The 24,929-nt window shown below is 36.8% G+C and overlaps 2 protein-coding genes across 3 annotated transcripts in view; one reads left to right on the top strand and one right to left on the bottom strand.

Annotated features, from left to right (window-relative positions):
• Nucleotides 1-2,594, top strand: part of atosb (atos homolog b) — a 62,678-nt gene extending 60,084 nt beyond the window's left edge. For both annotated transcript variants that reach the window (XM_030144127.1, XM_030144126.1), the window contains 3 exons: nucleotides 297-365; nucleotides 764-969; nucleotides 2,083-2,594. In XM_030144127.1, the coding sequence (XP_029999987.1) occupies nucleotides 297-365; nucleotides 764-969; nucleotides 2,083-2,236 (429 nt within the window). In that variant the 3' untranslated portion in view covers nucleotides 2,237-2,594. The remainder of the gene's footprint in view (nucleotides 1-296; nucleotides 366-763; nucleotides 970-2,082) is intronic.
• Nucleotides 2,595-9,982: 7,388 nt separating this feature from the next.
• Nucleotides 9,983-24,929, bottom strand: part of naaladl1 (N-acetylated alpha-linked acidic dipeptidase like 1) — a 41,827-nt gene continuing 26,880 nt past the window's right edge. Inside the window, exons 12-19 of the mRNA XM_030143762.1 lie at nucleotides 24,400-24,467; nucleotides 22,531-22,622; nucleotides 21,543-21,636; nucleotides 20,105-20,186; nucleotides 19,213-19,386; nucleotides 16,908-16,995; nucleotides 11,565-11,657; nucleotides 9,983-10,336 (exon numbers count right to left, since the gene is read on the bottom strand). Coding sequence (XP_029999622.1) covers nucleotides 10,168-10,336; nucleotides 11,565-11,657; nucleotides 16,908-16,995; nucleotides 19,213-19,386; nucleotides 20,105-20,186; nucleotides 21,543-21,636; nucleotides 22,531-22,622; nucleotides 24,400-24,467 — 860 coding nt within the window. The 3' untranslated portion in view covers nucleotides 9,983-10,167. The remainder of the gene's footprint in view (nucleotides 10,337-11,564; nucleotides 11,658-16,907; nucleotides 16,996-19,212; nucleotides 19,387-20,104; nucleotides 20,187-21,542; nucleotides 21,637-22,530; nucleotides 22,623-24,399; nucleotides 24,468-24,929) is intronic.

Raw genomic sequence — 24,929 nt, 5'->3', positions numbered from 1 at the left:
GTGTGTGTATAAACTGGTGGACAGGCTCAGTTCAGTTCACGTCTTTGAACCGTTCATTCAACTGAATGTGACGTAGTTGGTTTACACTTTCATCTGTTTCATTTTAGGGTCTTTGCTCTTTTCTGTCATGATGAATTGTTTAGTTTGTTTGTTTGTTTTTACATGTAAACAGATGTGTTTCACACACAGATCCAACCTTTAAATGTAAACTCCTGTTGTGGTCCTGCTGAGTGTGTGTTTGATTGTGTTTAATGTGTTTGATTGTGTTTGATGTGTGTGATTCCTGTCTTTATCAGGGGGTTATTTCCCTGGAGCCTCTGGGAAAGAAAGGATACAGCATCCCCAAAGCAGGGACCATTCAAGTGGTACGTCTGTCTGTTATGTCTTCATCCTCATACTTTGCACTGGAAAATTACAGGGTTATAATTTTTATTAGATGTTTTAGCCTCCTGAGACCCAGCGATTCATTTTTATCCAAAATTAAAAATGCAAAAAAAATAAATAAATAAAATAATTAAAAAAAAAAAAAAAAAAAAAAAAAAAACACTGTCCACTGTGAAGGACATCCCATAAGAAAAAAAATGTATCTGAAAAAACTGCTGCATCACACTGTTTCAATCAAGGCAATTATTTCCTGTAAAAAGTCCAAGTCTTTCCTTCCCTGGTTCTGAGGAGGTTTAATATAATGAACGGTTCTGCAGTTCCTGGCCTGTGTTTACGACGCTGTAGAAATCAGACACTAACGCTGACGTCGTCTCCACAGACCTTATTTAACCCTAACAAAACTGTGGTGAAGATGTTCCTGGTGACCTACAACTTCGACGACATGCCTGTCAATCACATGACGTTCCTGCGCCACCGCATCTTCCTGGTGCCTGTGGAGGAGGGGGTGGAGGGGAAAGGCGGGGCCACGCCAGGGGGCGGAGTCTTAGACAGGAAGAAAATCCTCTGCTACCTGATACATCTCAGGTATGACCAGATTCACAGCCACACTCTGCATGTTGTACTTATTAGCATGTAGAGCTGAAGTGATTGACTATTTTTTATCAATTATTCTATCAATTAACAACGATAACAACAGTATAAGAGTATATATATATAAATATCTATAGATACAATCAACACCAAACCAGTCCAGTGACATCTATAAACAATCTGTCAGGTCAGTCTTCAACACATTTGGATCCAACTGACTAACTTCTACCAACTGAACATGGAACGAACATACAACTGTGTGTCGGTCCTGGAGTCATGTGCGTCACAATAAGCGTCCGTGTGAAACACAACAGTGGAACCAATGTTTAACAGCAGAGAAATTAAGGGGAAAAAAAGCTTCAATTCAGGAAAATTGTAATGGAATACATGTGTTTAATCAATTCGATTAACTGATTAATCGTTTATAACTTTGTAAAAGTTTGTTTTTCTGAGACAGAAAAAGACATATTGAAAACATGTCATTATTTTGACAATGTTTCAGACTATTTTGACATTGTCATTATTTTCAGAAATAAAGTCAATGATTTGACACATGAAGTAATTATTTTTACAAAAGTTTTTTTGTGAAAGTTTCTCGTTTTTTTTTTGTTTGTTTTTTTTATTAAACATTATTTTGAGTTCATCAAAGTTTTGAGATGTGAATTCATTATTTCAGACATTATTTTTGGCAAGTTTCTCATTACTGTGAATTTTTTTTGTTGATAAGTGAATATACTAAGATACTAAGTCATTACATTAAAAAGGTGTGAAAAGTTCATCATTATTGTCAGATGAGGAGTCACTATAAATCATTAATCTGAGAAGGTTTTTCTTTATTTCTAGATTCTAACTCAATATTTTGAACATGTTTGTGAATATTTTGAGAGGGTTTTTTTTTTTTTTTTTGGTTATTTTTAGACATCAAGTCTAACCCTATAAGTTATTGTTTTTACCTGTAGAATCTATTTTTCCCTCATGCGTCACAGATGGACTTTGACAACACAATGTTTTATTCTTTATTTTTGCATGTGCTAATATTTGAACATTAGTGTTTGCTTTGTAGACTTTCCTGACCCTTGTTTTTTTTTTTTTCCTTTTGTGCATCAGATTCCAGAGTTCCAAATCTGGAAAGATCTACTTGCACAACGATATCCGGCTGCTATTCTCCCGTAAATCCATCGAAGTGGACACAGGGATCCCTTATGAGCTGAAATCTTTCACCGAGGTGCCAAAAAACCCCAAATACTCCCCCCGAGTGTGACCTCAGCTTCACCCCTGACCCCAACCCCCCACCCCCCACCCCCCAAAAAGAATCAGCCAACGCAGCCCCTCCTGTGCTTCCTAAAGAGGAGGGAAAGAGGGAAGAAACCAGACGTTAGAACGATGGTCGACACGAAACCTGCGAAGAGTGGATGAGACGAATCTGCACATGACTCACAGCTGCACATATGATGATATGATGAAAGACTGTGGAAATCCAGCCTTTTTTACACATTTACGTTCATTAAAACATGGCAAAACAAACTTCCATTAACTTCCGCTGACTTAAAAAGTACTGAATACTACAGCATCTGGATTCAAAAAGGGAGGAGGTTTACATCAACTTCATCTGTACAAAAGAAAAATATCACACATACACACATACACAACATAAAACACACACACACACACACACAACGTAAAACACACACACACACAACATAAAACACACACAGGTCACAGCTGGACTAGTCCGCTGCTGGTGACTTGAATTCATTGAATTGAATTGAACTGAATTGAATGTTGAATTCAACTCTCATGCATGCCTTGTGACTTAAACCACCTGAATTTCCTCTAGTGCCGTTTGACTCTGTCCTTCACTCTGCCTGCAGATCCTCATCCATCCCATCATTTCAAGTCCAAAGCGGATTTGTACATAAAGCACATCCTGATGTGGATGATGAAGGTGAACACGAGTGAGAGTGAGGGCGTCTTCATCATTGAACAGAACATACATATTATCATTTACTCAGGATTTGTGTTGATGAATATGTTTGTTCCATTTCATAACCTGGTCCTGGTCCTGGTCCTGGTCCTGGTCCTGGTCCTGGTCCTGGTCCTGGTTCAGGTTCAGACCAGTGTGTTCAGTCCATGTCATTAAAATAAAAACAGGGGAATCCACTTATGTAGCCAGACTGAGGGACACTGTGCTGGTTTTTCCTTTCTTTTAATTCTTTTTTTTAGACTCTGTTCAGAACAGTTTGACGTTGGAGCAGAAAATAAGAAGAGAAGAAAACAAATGACAAATTGTAGTAGTTTTAATTTATGGTTGTTTTTTCTTTTTTTTTTTTTTTTTCGCAAATGTCTTAATAAGCAATATGCTGCACAAAGTAGAGTGTGTTCTTCAGCCAGACGAGCTTCTCTGTGGAGGTGGAGGTGGAGGAGTGAGGGGTGGGGGGGTGGGGGTATTTAAAATGGGGATATGTATATTTAACAGAATAAACTCTGCGCCTGACGAGTACAGTCTGTGTCTGTTCTCATTATGTTCAACCATCATGAAAAAGTGGAGGTAAGACCTGAAGAGCAGGTATTTTAGGACAAAATGCATATTTTCAGTCAATCCACATCCACTATGTTCTATATGTTCTACATGTTCTTCAGTTCAGTGTTTGGTTCAATGTACAATATGCAAAAACATAAAAAAGTGAAACTAAACCAGAAAAATAGAAAACATAACCAAACAAATTAATGGTTATTTAATGTAGAGTCAAAAATTAATTATTTACTTATTATTTATTAGATCTTAACAACTGTATCCTTCAAAAATTGTCCTACGTACCATTTTTTTAAATATCAAAAATGAGCTACACATTCTTCAATCCATGCTGGCCGCATTCCATAGTTTAACTCCAACAACAGATATACATCTTTTAGTCTCTTTTCTAGCTTTTTGTACTACAAATTTACAAACATCTCACAAATCATATTTAGACTCGTGTTGAGAAGAACCTTTGTACACAGACAGGGATCGATATTCATTCATTCATTCATTCATTCATTCATTGTTTATTTCAAGCATTTATAGAATACAAACAAATTCACACACAAAAAAAAGAAAAAATCATTCATTTATACTTGAAAAGGAGCGGGAAGAAGAAAAACTTATTTAATCCCACCCCCATTCTCATCATCAAATAACTGAACATAATAACATTTTAAATACTCACTCCTGTCCTTAGACTTCAAGCCAGAAAATGAACAAAATAGAACAAAATAGGCCTATACCAAATTAGAATAAATTCATTTGACAGTATTTACATTGCATAACCAAAATGTGTGTAAAAAAAAAAAAAAAAAAAAAAAAAAATAGAAACAAGGTATATTCCTGGTGGTGTTACCACAGGTAACAGTTAACCGTTAACTTACATGATGATGATAATTACATACCGACAATGGTAAAAACAAAAAAACTGCAATACCACAAGTGGTAAAGAACAGCAATAATTACATACCAACAATGGTAAGACCAATTTTATTTGTCATTTCAGCATATAAAATACACAGAAATGAAACATTGTACTCAGGTCCTGATTGTCAGTAGCATTTAGTTAATATTACAAAAATACTGATAAAAATAATAAAATACTGATAAAAAAAAAAAGTAACCCCCCCCCTTAAAAAGTTACCCATAAACAAGTCAGATTATTGTTTCTAAAATGCACAGCAGTAAAGTGCCAATTAGGAGTGCATTCCAGGGCTTCCTATCAGACATCATAGCGGCTAAGATTCACATGGATCAAGGGGTTGAACTACCTGAAGGGAACATTACAGACGTGCAGGACCGTAACAAATACCTGGGGATTCCGCAGGCGAATGGTAATCATGAGGAGGCAGCTCAGAGGTCAGAGGTCACAGCCAAATACCTACAGAGGGTAAGGCAGGTCCTGAAAGTCGGCTAAACGGCAAAAATAAGAGCCACACTGTAATAAATGATTCTGTGGTCATGGAGATTTTAATTAATGTATTTGGTAAAATATATTCAATATAATTGTGCCTTTGATTTTGTGGCAATTATTTAATTAAATTTCAAATAAAAATGTCTAAAATAAAATCTACTCATTGTAGTTAAATAAAACATAAACATTCTGTTTATTTAATTCCAAACACAGAGAATATTGAGTGAATTCAAATCAATGTAATCAGGCAATTTTTAATTGAAAAGCACTTCCTGCCAAAGTGTTTTTTTTAATGCAGCGGGCTATAAACGTATGACATTTGGAAAGAGTCCAGAATGCTCATCTTCTTCCCCATTGCTCATGTTGCACAATTCCTGTCTGGCTAAAGTAAGGAAACTTATTTTGTTTTCACTGGGCTATTACACACTAAAAAATAACTCAGGGCCTTAGTAAATATAAAGATATACTACCTTAATAAAATCTGTGAAAATCACTCAAGTTCTTATTTGAGTTGGATGTACCAAAATAAATGCTTAAAAATCCAACAGTTAATTTTTGTCTTATATTTTTACATCTATTATTTAAGTTCGTTTCACAAAAAGAAATGAGTGTTTGAGTAATGAATTGTATTTTTTAAGTATTCACTTATACTCATCAGTTTGAAGAACTTTAATTATTACTCATTCTAACTCAATAGTTTTCATCTCCAACAACAACTTAACAAAAGTGAGTAAGTTCTATTACATAGAACGTTATGATGTTCCATTTGCATGTTGTGGCGTGTTTGCTGCAGTGCATTGTGGGTATTGGGCATGTTGTAGATTCTGTGTTGTGTTACTGTGCAGGGGTTCAGCAGGGTTGTGGTGTTGGTGTGAATTTGGGGTTAAAGTGTGTATGGGAATGTTTATTGGCCTTTATGTGTTTGTTTTGTGTTTTTGTTGAGCTGCACCATGAGTGAGAGCCATAGGCTGAACAATGCCTGAACAGTTCATTTATAATCATGGCTTTACAAAATTTTAATCAGTAACTCTAAATGAATTCTCAGTTTTCAGATAAACTCAACAAATGTGTGCAAACATATTTCTGTAAGTAAACTGAGTAGAGCTTAAGTAACTTTCTTACATTGCTGTTATTCCTAAGGAAAAAAAAATGTTTAGATTTAATTCATTGCATCGATTGAACTCAAATTAATGCACTGATCAATGTAGATGAGTATTGCTCAAATATATATCACTGAAATGTAGAAGAAATTTTTATAAGTAATATTTACACATTAAGAAGTTTATCTTTTTCATACCAACTCAGTATTCTTGTTTAGGTTTTAATTAATTCCATTTTGTTTAGCATTAGTGATGGGACTTTTGACTCTTTGAAGGGAGTCATTCACTGAAAAGAGCCGTTCAAAAGACTGGCTCTTTTATGTTTTTTGCATTATTTTGAAACACCAATGTTTTAATGACTAAATAGGCTACATGTGATGACTGACATTACATTTTAAAGGTGTTTAATTGGCGTGGCAGTAAATATTATCTTACCATAAAAAAGAATAGTTAGTTCAAATGTGTGGGCTAAATACATGACATGAGAGGTGACATTAGGCAAATGATGGAATTTGACCAAAAACATCACGGTACATTATGTGGACTAGTCTGTAGCCTAAAAATGAAGAAGAAAATAAAACATTTTCTTATGAAATAACATTTTATTCTTCTTAAAACAAGAACAACAAATGTGTGTAAACATACAGAAAAAACTGCACAAAACATAACAGTGATTAATCACTGCAGTTACTTAAATACCTGAACTATGGTGGAATTCTCAGAACAAGAACAGTATGTTGGTAAACATACAGAAAAAATGCACAAAACACAAAAGCGATTTATTATTGCAATTACTTAAATACCTGAACAACTGTAGTGCATTTTCCCTCAGAACAAGAACAATAAATGTGTGTAAACATACCGAAAAAATTGCACAAAACACAACAGTGATTAATCGCTGTTATTAATCAAAAAAAAAAAGAACAGCTCTTTACAAAGACTCGGTTCCCATCGTTCATTTCAAAGAGCCATTCAAAAGATTCGATTCGTTCATGAATGTCACATCACTACTAAGAAAAAAGAATGTTTAGATCTAATTCATTGTATTGATTGAATTCAAATTAATGCACTGATCAATGTAGATGATTAGTGCTGAAATTTATATCACTGAAGTGTAGAACTAAAGAATTTTTTATAATATTTACACATTAAGACGCTTATCTTTTTCGTACCAACTCAATATTTTTGTTTAGGTTTTAATTAATTCTATTTTGTTTAACATTCAAATCTACTCATATTGCGTGGATTACTATTAAAGGCTTCATTTAATTAACATTTACTCAATACCAAACAGAGTGAAATTTAATTAACTCTTTCATGCATAGTGGTCACTCCAGTGGACAGTTCTTCTCCAGCTGTTCTCTTGTATATTCATGGATTTTGTTGTTTTGGTTCCACATCAGCCAACATTGTGGACACTTGCATCATCCCATACACTGTAATTCATACGATTACTGTAACTTTGCTGTTCTTGATAAACCTGATCTGCAGTAACATGTTTCAGTGTAAATCAACTACTTGTTAGAAAAAAAAAGTTGTTGTTTTTTTTCTTTTTGCATATTATCTCCATGAAAAGAGTACTAATTAGCATTAGAATATGTTAAAATGTGAGCAAACATTATTATTATTGAATTGTTTTAATATCAATTTCTGATATTGGGTTTTCAAACACGTTTCTTTACTTCAAAAATTAAATGCATGGACATTTTTTGTAACTCCATGAAAAAAAAAACAACAACAACGTGATCACTTTTTTTTCATGCCTGTGGAGGAATAAAAACACTCAAGAAAAAAATCTTTACTAAGGTTGTCATAATTAATGCATGAAAGGGTTAATCATATTGATTGTAATGTGTTGCCTTTTTTTATTGAGTAGATAGGGGGTATCTGTTTTTTACAGTGCAGGACATTAACACCTGTGCCCTACCAGTGATCACATACCCCACTGGTATAATCTCCTGGCTGCTGAAAGAGATACAAGCCACTGATACCAAAACAAGAAAGCTCCTTCCCACGCGTGGAGGGTTTCAGTCTGAGTCCAGCGTCCTGAGGTTGTACACAAAGCGAAAGATGGACGAGTAAGTGTCAGAACTACTGTCCAGGAGGAAACGGCAAAAAAATGGCCCCCAATGACCAACTGATGAGTGAATACCTCAGGTAACTAAAGCCCAGGAAGGAGGAGGAGCTGAGGGGCTATCATGGAAGGACGAGCCCCTGCATGGCACGGACCACCGGCAAAATGAGGAGGTGGCTGATATGGAGAGAACCTACCAGTGGATGGAAAAGGCTGGACTGAAAGAGCGCACAGAGGCACGACTCATGGATAAGAACAGACCCTGAACACCGGAGCAAGAGGCCAGGGTCTACCACAGAGGACTCCCAGGCCTCTGGTAGAGGACCCCAGCCTGAAGGAAGGTTTTTTTGTTTTGTTGTTTTTGTTTTTTTATCTCACCAACAATATACCCAGTCAGTCCTACAAATACACTGAGCAGAACGTCAGAAGAGTTTACTCATGGTTTCATTTCTTCTGTTTATATTCCTTTATTCACCAGTGTTACAGTGTCGCATCTCTGCAGAGGCTCTGAGGGCACAGATGGGTTAAGACAGACAGACTGGTGGACAGACAGACAGGCAGACAGACAGACAGACAGATACACAGACAGATACACAGACAGACAGACAGATACACAGACAGACAGGCAGACAGATGAACAGACAGACAGACAGACAGATACACAGACAGACAGACAGATACACAGACAGACAGACAGGCAGACAGACAGACAGACAGACAGACAGACAGATACACAGACAGACAGACAGACAGATACACAGACAGATACACAGACAGACAGACAGATACACAGACAGACAGGCAGACAGATGAACAGACAGACAGACAGACAGATACACAGACAGACAGACAGATACACAGACAGACAGACAGGAAGACAGACAGACAGACAGACAGATACACAGACAGACAGACAGATACACAGACAGACAGGCAGACAGATGAACAGACAGACAGACAGACAGATACACAGACAGACAGGCAGACAGACAGACACAGACAGACAGGCAGACAGATGAACAGACAGACAGACAGACAGATACACAGACAGGCAGAGGGATACACAGACAGACACACAGATACACAGACAGGCAGGCATATACACAGACAGACAGACAGATACACAGACAGACAGATACACAGACAGACAGATACACAGACAGGTAGGCATATACACAGACAGACAGACAGATAAACAGACAGACAGGCAGACAGATACATAGACAGATAGACAGATACACTGACAGACAGGCAGGCAGACAGATACACAGACAGACAGACAAACAGATACACAAACAGACAGACACACAGACAGACAGACAGACAAACAGATACACAGACAGACAGACAGATACACAGACAGGCAGACAGACATATACACAGACAGGCAGAGGGTCTTTTCTATTTAGTTAATTAGATTTTTATTTAAATATTATTTAGAAAGATCACCTATGAAGCTACTTTCCAGACTTTTGGTATGATGGTATAACTGCAGTCACTACTGTAGAGTCGTCTCCATGCTTTCTCTGACCCCTGGTGGTCAGAGTAAGTATTGCAGGTCCAGAGGTGCATCAGTGAATACCTTTCCTCTGTAAATATAAGAGCTGCTTACTGATTTCTTATTGTATGTAGATGAGGTTTCCCATAAAACTGTACAAATACCTGCACACTAGAACTGACAAAAGCAAATACTGAAATTAATTCAAAGCACAATCAAACTGCTTTTGCTGCTGTACAATAAAAACACAAAAATACAGCTATTGTGGATAGTCTTCAACATATTTTGAGAAAAAAAAAACTTTAAAAAATCAGTTTAATGGTTTATTTAATGCTTTATTTCCAATCCCAGGACATAATGTTATCCCATTCACCAATGAGCTGCAACATTAAAACCAGAGGAAGGACGTCCAACGACAGTGTTTTATAGCTTCAGTAGTTCACTGGTGTGTTTTACTCAGTGCCATTCAGTGGTTTTAACATTAGAGTGGATCTGTGTGTAGGAATAACACCACTGGTTTATGCTCAAAATCCCACAGGGAGTGCACTTCATCCTCCTCCTCCTCTTCCTCCTCCTCCTCCTCTTCTATATGACGTCCATCAGTGTGTGTGCAGCGCCGTCGATGCCCTGACTCAGGACTGACAGGTGGTAGTGAACTCGGTCCCAGTCGCCTGATGACTCGGCTTTAACGAAGGCATCGGCCAACCCGGGGAATGTGGACTTCCCTGCACTGCTGGAAGCCCAGATAATATGCCTGCACCACACACAAAACACACAAGGAAATACAGACAAATCCACCAATAATAAAGAACTAATGACACACAGAGGTGGTGGACAATCACAGCTGTTAATGACATCATCAGACAAGTACAGAGAGGACGTAAAGACCAAAACAACACTCTGCTCACTCAGTCATGTCTCATTAATTTTAATGTCATGTAACACTGGCCTACAAGTCAAATGTTTCCAGAATAAAACTAGTGAAATTTTACCACGTGTGAGTCACTGATAAAGAAAAATCCAGCCCTAAATGCTGGTTGGCTGAAGTTTCCAAGATACAGTCTTCAAGGTTCAAGGTTCAAGGTTCAAGGTTACTTTATTTGTACCTGTGGGTAGATTTGTTTTGCAGTTGAGGTGATTGCTTTGGCATTACAGCAAGACATACATTGAACATGCTAGACAGGTACTTGATTGAGCTTACAGACAGGACAAAAAGTGCTCAGAGTTCCACCATTTAACAGTATAGCAGCATGGATAAGTAAAAGAATAAAAGAAATAAATAAGATCAAATAAATAAAAACAAGATGCAATAAAACACAATAAAAACCCAGAGAAGATAAAAACAGTCTGGGATAAAAAAACAGGATAAGAACATAAAATTTTAAAATTTGAAGTCACAATAATAATAAATAGAGCAAAGAAATAGGATAAATGACTAAAATAAGCTAATAAAGTGCAATGTCACTATTTCTTCTTGAGCTCAGTGACAGCGACAGGAACAAAGCTGTTTTTATATCGCTGTGTCCTGCACCTGGGACTAAGAACCTCCGTCCAAAGGAAAGGAGCTGAAATTCACCTGATAAAGACATGTAACGTATAACGTGTTTCTGACTGAGGATAAGAATTGTTTTTCCCAGAACAGAGATGCTTCGTGAAAACTTCCCCCCAACATATTTTAATGTGTGATTTCCATCAGATTTTGTGTCTAAGATCACACCAAGGAATTGAATTTTTTTTTTAAATTTATTTATTTCAAATATGGATATGATACAAGCTTCCTGATTACTACCATTTGACTTCTTTGCACAACATAATATAGAAATTAAAATTCAAGGAAGCATAAAATAATGATACACGTAGAAGAAAAGAAAGAAAAAAAAATTCATTGACCCTTTCTGTGTTTACTGGAAATGAGTCCACATTCTCTATGATAAATGTATTAAATGATAAAGTGTTAAAGTGGTGAAGTCATGAGTGTTTACCTGAAGGCGTATTTATCTGGGAAGGCCAGCGGGTCCAGGAAGGCTCGGTCCAGCAGCATGAGCTGGTCATTAATCATTCGCACTTTTAGAGGTCTAAAAGAACAAAAAAAAAAACAACAAAAGAGAATGAATTCAAAGAGAAGAAGAAAAAAAAGTCTGTGATTCTCTGTGGGTCAGGGTTACGCTAACCTTTATTCCACAACCTAGTTTTATTGGGGTTTTTAGAAACAGGACTAAACTTCTTCAGTTTTTTAGACCAACTCTTTACAGCACTTTACTATTGCATGGTTTTTGCATGGTTCTGGTATCAATTACATTTATTCCATTTATTGGATCTAGGAGGGAAGGGTGCAATATATGAGGTTAGGCTTTTAAAACTACCCATGTTATTACTAATAATGTGTTTCAGTGGTTTTTAAATTTTTACTCTTAAGGAATGAAATCACTCCCACCCTTCTTAAACTAATTTATATCACTTATATTTATTCTATTGGATCTCGGAGGGAAAGATGCAGTCTATGAACTGGGTGTGATACCTAATTGTGATTATGCTGATTTTAAGATTTTGTGACTGAACTGTTTTGTGATTGTATGTGTCTGAATGTGAATGCAGCAATGTGTAGCACTGTTGTCCAAAAAAAAAGTTCCCGTTTAGGACAGTAAAGTTTATCCTGATCCAGATCCTTTTAATTGTTTTTTTTTTAATGTTGTTATGAGTTTATTATTGTTGCAGTGTGTTTTTGTGAAGTGAACTTTTATCGTTGCATGAGTATTTATAGTTGCATGGTTGTTACCCCTTGGCCAGAAATGGTCGTAGGGGTATTGTAATCATTTTGTCGTCCGTCCGTCCGTCTGTCTGTCCATTCAACGACATAATCACATTATCTGAAGAATGCATTGACATATCTGCACCACATTTATACTGTGGATGCATCTTGGGATGGAGCAGAAGACTACTGAAAACAGGTGACCTTGATCTACTTTTTCAAAGTCAAATGGCCTTGTGCAGTTATAATATCTGAGTACTTTCAAATATAAATATTTATGTAATAAGTTTTACACGTCGTCCCTTGAGAATCAGCTGGTTCTATGTCCACTTTTTGCAGAAATGAAGTCAAGCGTATCAGGACATTCTAAATTCATTTAAGTTTATGTCCCAAAGTTCTTAGCTCCAAGCTAAACATCTACACACACTCACACCTACAAACATTTAGCTCTATGTCCTGAGTGGCGCTCGTTTCAAACCAGGTAGTTCTATGTCCAAGAGGACCCAATCAGAGGCCAGACCTGGATCATGTGACATTCGCTCAAAATGGCCGTGGAGCACATGTAAAACACAAAATGAGAACTATATTTAATTTTGATGTAATTTTTGCATTTTATACACTTTTTTTCTGATTCTTATTTTTTTTGTTATAGATTCTGGTCAAGTAGGCAACGTTGTCCGGTGTCAGGTTCAAATGAGAATGTGGCTCATTTATCAACTTTTATCTGTGAGTGTACGAAGAATTTTCAATCCTCATCAATCCTCAGTCTTAAAAAGGTGGTTCATGGTGTTCCACATCATTTGCCTACATTCCACAACTAATTCTCCTGCCTTTGAGGATTGAAGTATAGCTGGAAAATGGTTGTTTGCCATGAAAACTGAGTTAACACAATTTCCTCAGGTACTCCAGGAGTCCTAACACGTTTATTCACCATTCTACCTTTAATGAAAAAGGACAGATGTGCTCATTTTAGTTGTACACCTTAAATACATGTGGATTGGAAAACACTAGCAAAGGATGGTTTTTAATGTTGCATTTTGTGACATCAGTATAAAATACATGTAATCACTGACTAAAACGTTCTTTGTTTGTTCATGACTTTTTTAAAAACAACTCTGGTGGACATAGAACTTCCTGATTTGGATCATAAGTGACACCTGTAAAGGCACCAGGTCCTCTGTTGGACATAGAACATGTTGACCAGGGGACACTTCCATACCTTGGAATCAGAAAGTTCTATGTCCATTTTTAACTTCTTATATCTCTAAGCCTATGGAGATTTAGAACATGTTAACAATATGTTTAGGGTACCTTCCACAGTCAACACTATTCCACACAAAAAGATGACTGATAACTCTCTAAATATCAGAGATAAGACAGGTGAAATGTTCAAACTCTGTTTTCTCAAAATGAGGAAAAGTGGGCACAGAACCAGCTGATTCTCAAGGGACGACATAGATCAGGGGTGTTAAACTCATTTTCTTCCGGGGGCCACATTCACCCCAATTTAATCTGAAGTGGGCCGGACCAGTACAATAATAGCATGATAACCAGTAAATAATGACAACTCCAAATTGTTTTGGTGCAAAAAATAACATTCAATTATGCCAATATTTACATTTACAAACTATCCAAACAAAAAGGATGTGAATAACCTGAAAAAAAATGGATTTTGTTAAGAAATATAAGTACAATTTTATCAATATTATGCCTCGACTTATCATTTATACATGTGCATTACAGATCCGATCTACAACGGCACAAAACTTTTAATAACAGGCAGAATATTGTTAAAATTCCACTAAGGTTTCTTTGGACATTTTAGGTTGTTCATATTTGGTCAGGTTATTCACATTTTATTGTTAAAGGATAGTTTGTAAATGTAAACGTTTTCATAGTTTAATGTTTTTTGCACTAAATCAAAGAGAAAAAATTGGTGTTGTCATTATAGGTTATTTGATATTATTTTTGAGTTTGATGCCTTAACTTGCACTTTGGAAATTCATCCCATGGACCAGATTGGAAACTTTGGCAGGCTGGTTTTTTGCCCCCGGGCCGCATGTTTGACACCTGTGACATAGACAATCAAATCTAAATTACAGGGCAGTAACTTTCAACAGAATCTTACACTATATTTGGCCGAGGGGGATTAAAAGTGCACAGCATGTTATGTTTATGCTGTAGTTACTGTTGTGTGTCATGTATGGTTTCCTTGCAGAGTGGTTTTTTATCTTTTTTATATATAGAAGTTATCTATTTATTTCTCTATTATTTATTTAATTATTTAATTACTTAATTACTATTTATCTATATATTATTCATCTACTTTTGTATTGATCCTTTTACAGGTACAGTCCACCCTTTTAGTTTTTATACTGGTTCAAAGTTTTTACCACTTTTTTTCTTCAAACCTTTTCTCTGAGGGGCACTCCCCCATCTGCTAATTTTAACCCTAGGTTGTGTTTTAGAATTTTAGCTAAAGGTTGGTTCTTGGTGGGCCTGTGGGTGACTGCTGTGGTCCCTGCACTGGGGCTAAGTAGAGCTGCATGGCCCTGTTAGACCTTAACCCTGACCCTACAGCAGCAGGGGGGCATCCTCACCGATCACTCCATTAATCCACCCTCACCCATATTTCAGCTCCTTCCACTGGTCTCCACATTTCACACCACTCCATCCAACCATAAATCAGTGGTTCCCAACCTTTTTTGGCTCATGACCCCATTTTAACATTACAAATTTTTTGGCGACCCTAGACATTCAAAACAGAAACCTTTTTTTGCTAAAACTGATTTGTTTTTGATCCTGCACCAGTTTGCTGTACTATGTTGCAAATAAATGTTAATTTTAGATGACATTTACTCAATATAATGTATAAAAGCGTCTTGTTGCTGCAACTTTTTTTATCAGTATTGGATTATGGAGATGTTTTATACATGAATGCTTCTGCTCAGTGCCTACAGAAGGTTGACAGTGTCTACCATGCTTCCTTGAGGTTTATCACCAACTGTAAAGCATCGACTCACCACTGTGAGCTGTATTTGCGGGTAGGATGGCCTGCTCTGACCACCAGAAGGACCAACCACTGGTACTTGTTTATATACAAGGCCATACTTGGCCTCTTGCCTGGCTACATCTGTTCCTTAACTGACAAGAGAAATTCTGAAAATTATTCTCTTCGAACAAATGAGTGCATTCTGCTGTCTGTTCCATTTGCCCGTACAGAAATGGGTCAAAAGGCTTTTAGCTGTTCTGCACCTCATGTATGGAATCAGTTACAGAAGGACTGGAAACTAACTGAGTTGATTTCTTTGAGCACTTTTAAGTCCAAATTGAGAGTTCTTGAGGCCAATTCCATATCTTGCACTTGCTTTTCTTAATCTGCCTGTACATGCAATTTTTTATCATCTGTTTTTGTCGAGTGTGTGTGTATGTTGTATGTATTCTTGTAACTATGCGTTGCGTTGCTGCTGCCTATCTTGGCCAGGACACCCTTGTAAAAGAGGTTCTTAATCTCAATGGGACATTTCCTGGTTAAATAAAGGTTAAATAAATAAATAAAATTATTATGGATGGAGGCAGAAAATCCAGGTGTAGATTACTGCACAAAGTGAGAATTTTATTTTCCTTGGTCAGGATATGTACAGTCAGTCCAGCTTGGATTTACAACGCTGACAATTAATACTGAACAAACAAGAACTCAAACTATGAATTATGAAAGAGCTGCAGCATCTGAAACCGACCACAATGAACATTTGACAGATAAACAGAACCACAGTGCTTCAGTTTCAGACTCACAGTTTGTCATGTCTGTTATGTACTCACCATATATTTTTTATTAGTAAGTTTTATTTTTATTTTTATCAGTTACAGGAAATTTCTGGCAACCCCGCGTGGGGTCCCGACCCCAAGGTTGAAAAACACTGCCATAAATCATAACTTTCCCATCAGTCAAACACACAACCTGGTCATCCACAACATCAGGATTATCTCCACCTACAGAAACAACACCAGCCTGCACAATGTTTTGGTCAGATTCATCTTTACTCCATATAATCAAATCTTCATCATTCCAGAAGCCCGGTTTTAGACCAACAGAAAATACATCCCCAACCCCTACAGCTGTTCATCTCACCCACCATATCATACATACATCATCACATGCACCACCTGCACCACCTGCAATAAACATTATATCAGAGAAACCAAACACCCACTACTCACCTGTTTCAGACAACACCTATATGATATCAGAAAAACACAACTAAACTCTTCTAGTCAACCATTTTCACCATCTTAGGACTTGAAGCCAACATCTACTGGACCAGCGGACAGAGAAAGAGAGCAGAGGCTGTGGACTGAAAGGCTGGGTACCACAACACCTAGGATCAATGACCCTGTTTGTCCCCTAGGTGGAGGTGTAGGACCAGGGGCAGAACCCCAGCCCTCTGCCTTTCACCCACACACTCAGATCCACAGCTGTCACCAAAACAAGCAAAAAACAAGTGTGTGTGTGTGTGTGTGTGTGTGTGTGTGTGTGTGTGTGTGTGTGTGTGTGTGTGTGTGTGTGTGCACTTACGTTTCTTTGGTCCTGTCTAATTTCTGTATTACTTGGTCCATATGTGTTGCTGCTCGGTTAAACTTGTCCACAGCCTGTTTTATTGGTTCTGAAACAGACACAGATCACCTGTTGAGACTCATCCACTCTAATGCTCTGAGACTGAAAACAGACGCTGCTGTTGGATCTGTTTAGAAAGAACAAGCCTGAGGACAGTTAATTCATCATGTTTAGTTTCCAATAACTCCTATTTTTATCTTCACTGTAGAACTACTGTAGAACACTGTAGAACATTAATCAATTCAGAGATTAATCGACTCCAATCAATTAAAAAAACTACACGATTATAATTTTCCTGAATAGAAGCTTTGTTTCCTTAATTTCTCTGCTTAAACATTAGTTCCACTGTTGTGTTTCACACGGACACTTATTGTGACCCACATGATGCCAGGATCAACACACAGTTGTAGTTGTTGTTAGTTCCATGTTCAGTCGGTGTAAGTTAGTAAGTTGGATCCAAATGTGTTGAAGACTGAAGTAACTAAGGCTCTGTTCAGACTGCAGACAAATGTGGCCCAGATCCAATTTTTCTGCCCATATGTGACCTGTAACTAATCTGTTAAAGACAGTTTGAACAGCACAAATCTGATATTTTCACATCTGACCCAGGCCACTTTCATATGTGTTCCTAAATCTGATATGTATCTGATATTTTGCAATGTGACTTCAGTTTGAACAGCCAGGTCGCATTGATACATCACTGAAATGTGACAAACATCTCAATTCTGCATCCCTGGAGGAGGTGCGGCTGGAAAAACATATTTATTTCCATAAACACAGTGTGTGTCTGCGTGGTCATGTATTACATCAGGACCTCTTTTGTGCATGTGGGTCACCTCAGGGTCACATTCAGTTCATACTCAAAACTGATAGAAGTCGCATTTAATATGTAACATGAACGAGCACACAAAACAATCAGATTTCAGCAAAAAATTTGAATTGTGCAATAAGACCTGCTGTGTGAACATAGTCTAATTAATAATAATAATAATAATAATAATAATAATAATAATAATAATAATAATAATAATAATAATAATAATAGATTAGATTTATATAGCACTTTTCTATGAACACATACTCAAAGTGCGTACAGAGGATCCATTATTCATTCACTCTCACATTCTCCCTCTGGTGGTGGTAAACTACATCTGTATCCATAGTTGTCCTGGGGCAGACTGACGGAAGCATGGCTGCCAATCTGCACCTACGGCCCCTCCAACCACCACCAAACATTCATACACCAGTGTGAGTTGCAGCACTGGAGGTAAGGAGGGTGAAGTGTCTTGCCCAAGGACACAACGGCACTTGGACAGAGCAGGATTCGAACTGCCAACCCTTCGGTTATTGGACGACCTGCTCTACCATCTGAGCCATGGCTGCCCATAAAATACATAAGATACATCATTGAAATGTGACAAACGTCACAATTCTGCGTCCCAGGAGGAGGAGCAGAGGGAAAAACATACTTACTTCTGTAAACATAGTGCATGTCTGCGTGGTCACATATTACATCAGGACCCCTTTTGTGCATGTGGGTCACTTCAGGGTCACATTCAGTTCATACTCAAAACTGATAGAAGTCGCATTTAATGTGTAACATGAACGAGCACATAAAAAAATCAGATTCCACCAAAAAATTTGAATTGTGCAATAAGACCTGCTGTGTGAACGTAGTCTAATCATTATTATTATTATTATTATTATTATTATTATTATTATTAATAATAATAATAATAATAATAATAATAATAATAATAATAATAATAATAATAATATATTAGATTTATATAGAGCTTTTCTATGAATGCATACTCAAAGTGCGTACAGAGGATCCATTATTCATTCTCTCTCACATTCTCCCTCTGGTGGTGGTAAACTACATCTGTATCCACAGCTGTCCTGGGGCAGACTGACGGAAGAGTGGCCGCCAATCTGCACCTACAACCCCTCTGACCACCAACAAACATTCACACACATTCATCCACCAGTGTGAGTTGCAGCACTGGAGGTAAGGAGGGTGAAGTGTCTTGCCCAAGGACACAACGGCACTTGGACAGAGTGGGATTCGAACTGCCAGCCCTTTGGTTATTGGACGACCCACTCTACCATCTGAGCCCCCATTGTTTATTTTTTGTTCATTGCTAATTGTTTATAGATGTCATTGGACTGGTTTGTTGTTGTTTATATCTATAGATATTTTTATGCTGTTGTTATTGTTGTAGCTGCAGCTCTACTCACTGCTGTGTGCTGATGCTTTTCTTACCCATGCTTATGTTGTGTGTTTTCAGTCTGTCTTCATATAGGTCCACTGCTGTGTTCACATACTCCTCCAGAACCTCAGCGTAGTCACTGCAGTTGAACGGCAGCAGGAGGCTGTCGGCCAATCGGATCAGGACGTTCCCCGCTGTCCTGGCAACAGCCTGGTGGCTCAAGAATCCTGACATGAAACAAACAGCAGATGAAACACTGAATTAGACAAAGAGTTTGGTTAGAAATATGTGTGTTCAAAATATATATACAGGGTGGGGAAGCAAAATTTACAATATTTTGAGGCAGGGATTGAAAGACAGTGTATGACCAATTAGTTTATTGAAAGTCATGAGAATTTATTTGCCACAAGAAAATTTACATAATAGAAAATGTTTTTATTCTATGTGTCCTCCTTCTTTCTCAATAACTGCCTTCACACGCTTCCTGAAACTTGCGCAAGTGTTCCTCAAATATTCAGGTGACAACTTCTCCCATTCTTCTTTAATAGTATCTTCCAGACTTTGTCATAATAGTTTTGCTCATAGTCATTCTCTTCTTTCCATTATAAACAGTCTTTATGGACACTCCAACTATTTTTGAAATCTCCTTTGGTGTGACGAGTGCATTCAGCAAATCACACACTCTTTGACGTTTGCTTTCCTGATTACTCATATGGGCAAAAGTTTGTGAAAAGGTATGGATAATAGTGTTAGGTATGATTATGACATCAATATATGTTTGGTTTCAAAACAATTGATGTAGTGCCGGCTGAGAAAAAACAACTAAATGTTCATTGTAAATTTTGCTTCCCCACCCTGTATATTTAAAAATAAATTAATCTGTAATAGATCTGAGAAAATCCACAGATATATATTCTTTCCATGGTATGAAGTTGAATTTCTCACCTGGATCGATGTATGTGGATGCATAGTCATAGGTGTCATATGCTGTGTGGTATGCAGGGTAAATACGAGCTTTGGTTTTATTCTGTGGGAGGGAAAACATGGGTTTACATCAGCCACAAAAGGACTGGACATGGATCTGCTGTGTCGATCAGAGCTAAAGTCAGACCACAAAGTGAAAATTCAACATTTCTTATCAAGTTTGGCACGCAGAGCTAAACTTTACCACACAGGAACACAATTCAACAACACAAAGCTTTCATCCAGGCCTCATAGATGCATTTTAGCATCTACAGTTCTTCTACTACGACCTTTTCTTTTAGGGTTTGACAATGAAAACACTGTAGAAAAAACTGATTTTAACCCATAAAGACCCAAACATTCACCTTTAACCTAAACCACCTGCTGATGGAACTGTTTCATACCTGTTGATCCACTAATCCTATCAATACATGTAAATAATTGGTGTAAAATACAGTTTGTCATCTTTTCATGGTCATCAGATATGACCCATTTGGACGTTCTGAGGCTCTGTAGTTACTGTGGAAACACAGTCATCTTCTACAACATTGATTCACCAGTAAAACCCATGGAGTTGGATCAATGACAGTGGATGGACACACTGGGTTTATGCTCAGTTCATGAGAGATTTGATAGATTAGCTGAAATTATTACAAATGATGTAAAATATCATTGAAAAGCTCTAAAACAGCAAAGATTATCACTAGTTTCCTTTTAGATTCTCTTTTTATTTAGAAGTAAATAATAAATAAATAAATAAATAAATAAATAAATAAATAAATAAATAAATAAGAGAAAAAAAATTCAGTTATTTTTATGTTCATTTAATAATACATTCTACCGAAAACGTCACTTTTTCTTCACTTTACTCTGTTTCTGATATAATAACCTTTGAATTTACTCTGAGAATATGTGATTTACATTGAAAAATACAAAATAAAGAGAATAATATAACAATAAATGGTGATAAATCCCCAAAGAAAGTTAAATATAAAAAATAGTTGTTGCTCTTATTGGTTAAAACTGCAGCTGAAATGATTACATATGATCTAAAATATCATTGAAAAGCTCTAAAACAGCAAAGATTGTCATTGGTTTCCTTTTATGTAGTCTTTTTTTAAAGTAAATAATAATCAAATAAAGAAAACAAAAAAAAAATTTAACTGTTCAATTATTTTTACGTTCATTTAATGATGTATTTGACTGAAAATGTCACTTTTTCTTCAGTTTTTGCTGTTTTAATATAATAACATTTGAATTTACTCTGTGCTTTAATGAACATCTACATGAATTAAACATAGAAATTATAGGATTTATACTGAAAAATGTGAAATGCAGAGGATGATATTATAATAAATGATGAGAAATCATTTAAAAATGCATCTGGAATTTGCAACATTAATTAGAACATCTTTCCTACCCGGTCATATGTGTATGAAATGTCCATGGATGCAATTCCCAGATAATGGACAAAAGCAGCATAATCACTTCCTGCTCCGGTCAAATAGCCCATCCTGACAAAGGACAACGGAACGTCAGCACATACAGCATCAGTCAGCGGGTAAAATATGAACAAGTTCAACACACACGCCTCAACATTTGAAAGAAAATCCTAAATCTCAGAGTCAGTCTGTGGCACACTTCATTTATTTTATTTTATTTTATTTTATTTTATTTTATTTTATTCATTCATTCATTTTCTGAACCCGCTTTATCCTCACTAGGGTCACGGGGGTCGCTTGGAGCCTATCCCAGCTACATAGGGGCGAAGGCGGGGTACACCCTGGACAAGTCGCCAGTTCATCGCGGGGCTGAACATATAGAGACAAACAATCACTCTCACATTCACACCTATGGGCAATTTAGATTAACCAATTAACCTATTAGTGCATGTTTTTGGATGGTGGGAGGAAGCCAGAGTACCCGGAGAGAACCCACGCAGACACGGGGAGAACATGCAAACTCCACACAGAAAGGTCCCACCCCCCCGTCGACTGGTGGTGGAATCGAACCCAGGACCTTCTTGCTGTGAGGCACGAGTGCTAACCACTGCACCCATTTTTACACACATATTTATTTTATTTTATTTTATTTTATTTAACTTTTATTTAACCTTTATTTAACCAGGTAAGTTAGTTGAGAACTGATTCTCATTTACAATAACGACCAGGCCAAGAGGCAGCATACAAACAAAATGAGTAGCAGCACAGGCTGTATGTACAAATGACAGAACAGATTAAATACACAACAAAACAGACAAACAGGATGGACAGCAGAACCAATCCCAATGACATATAACAAATAGAAAAGCTAAAAACAAGTGCAGTGTCCAAAAGTGTATCTCTCACTGATCTTTTAAATGAGGAGAGCTTCATACAGTATGTGGGATCATGGGTAAATGCTGTTACCGTGGGATGCGTCCGTAGGTTGGACTATCTTTGCTGGAATATTTCATCCAGTTGTCATAAACAGATGTGGACTCCAGTCCTGGTGCACTGACCTGGAAAATAAAAACAAACTCATGTTAGTTCATGTTCCACTTTCAGCTCAAAATGATCTAAAACAGGTCAGATCAGTAAAAAAAAAAAAAAAAAGTACAATTACATTGGATGTTTATGTCCGCAAAGTTTTATTAAAAATGTAAATAATATGAACAACCTGAAATGTCTGAGGAAAAATAAGTGGAATTTGAAAAATATTCTGCCTCAGTTTATCATTTACACATCTGTATTATAAAAGCCTAGTGGCCTGTGTGTGTGTGTGTGTGTGTGTTTTCACACAAATTCTGTACAGAGCTGACCGCTGCAGTTTGTCATACTTATGTATTTTTGGTCAAGGAACAGACTAGTGGAAATGGCATGTTGATAGGACCAATATTTTGGGACATGTTAGTCATTTTGGAATACAATAGGATTACAATCACGTTGCTATGGCCAGAACGCTTTGGCGGTGACTGTTGGACAAATACGGTACAGCATGCATGAATACACAACAGCATAAAAACTACCACATCTAGAACCCTTGGATCCCCACGGGTCAACACACTAGTGAACATTATAACGCACAGAACACAGTGGATCTAAAATATATAAAACATTTAATAACAGGCAGAATATTGGTAAAATGACCCTGATTTATATTAACCCTTTCATGCATAGTGGTCACTACAGCTGACAGCTATTCTCCAGCTGTTCTCTTGTATATTCATGGATTTTGTTGTTTTAGTTGCATATCAACCAACACAGTGGACACTTATGCATCATCCCATACACTGACATTCAGACCATTATTGTTCTTGATCAACCTGATCTGCAGTAACATATGAGTGTAAATCAATTGCTAATGGTTATTAGAGGCTTATCTGAGTAATAACTGGAGACCCAGGAAAGGAAAAGTTTTGGTTTTTTTTACATTTAATAATTGTCTTGATTGGAAACAGCATAATGCAACAGTTTTTTCAGAGAGATTTTTTTTTCTTAATTATGGAATGTCCTTTGCAATGGACAGCATTTTTTTTTTTTTTTTTTTTTAATAAAGCTGTAAAACTCTTGTCCCCTACAGAGGACAAAAATGCATTGCTGGGTCTCAGGAGATTATAGAATGTTAAAATGTGAGAACAGATTAACAGCATTAAAAAAATGTATTTCATAGTTTTCACACAGTATGTCAGCAAATGCATGGTGTCCAGCTGACTGGACATTTTTGTAACCCTATGAAAAATAGGTCCATAAAAATTTTTTAAAAAAAAAATCACACTGCTTTTTTCATGCCTAAAGAGGAATAAAAACACTCAGGAAAAAAAATCTTGATTAAGGTTCTCATAATTCATGCATGAAAGGGTTAAGACATTTCGGGTTGTTCATATTTGTTCAGATTATTCATGTTTTGTGAAAGGATAGTTTGTAAATGTAAACATTTTCATGTAATTTTACTTTTTTTTAACTATAAAACAAAGACAAAAATTTGTATTTGTCATTATTATAGGTTATTCTGTTATTATTTTACTGGTCTGATCCACTTTAGATCATATTGGTTTGAATGTGGAACCTGAACTAAAATGATTCTAACATCATTGATTGTAAATATCTTCATTGTAATTTTTGTTTTTCATAAATTCATCCCGTGGGCTGGAGTGGAGCCTTTGGTGGGCTGGTTTTGACCCACAGGCCGTATGTTGGACACCTGTGTACGACAGTGTCACCCAGCTGTAACACAGGCCCACACTCACTGGGCTGTGGACTGGTGTGGGATCCTGTGAGTGTGTTTTCAGACCAGACCTGTTTAGCAGCGGTGAAGATCACATTCTGAACTGAAGGCATCCCAGAGGCTCTGAGGGTCGCATTAGCTAAAGGATCAAAGAACGGAAAGGATGAGATGAACACAGGCCTCTGCACACACGGAATACACCACAGATTATTAGATTATTATTACATACATACATGAAGAGAAACCTTTACAATATGTATGTCCATGTGTATTAGAAGCATGTTTTAAACCTCCACCTTTAACCTAAACCATCCACTGATGGAACTGTTTCATACCTGTTGATCCACTAATCCAACCAATACACGTCAATAATTGGTGTAAAATACAGTCTTTTTTTTTCCACATTTGTTTAACTTGATATAATACCCTTTGAATTTATTCTGAGCTTTGATGAACATCTACATGATCAGTGAATTACATACAGGAAAATACCTGATTTACACTGAAAAATACAAAATACAGAGAATAATATTATATAAATGGTGACAAATCACTTGGGAAAGAAAGAAAAAAAATCATCTGGAAGTTGTGACAAAAATAG

Source organism: Sphaeramia orbicularis, chromosome 9 (assembly GCF_902148855.1).
Source record: "Sphaeramia orbicularis chromosome 9, fSphaOr1.1, whole genome shotgun sequence".
In the NCBI taxonomy this organism is placed as follows: Eukaryota; Metazoa; Chordata; class Actinopteri; order Kurtiformes; family Apogonidae; genus Sphaeramia; species Sphaeramia orbicularis.
This window is presented reverse-complemented; position numbering and strand designations above follow the sequence as displayed.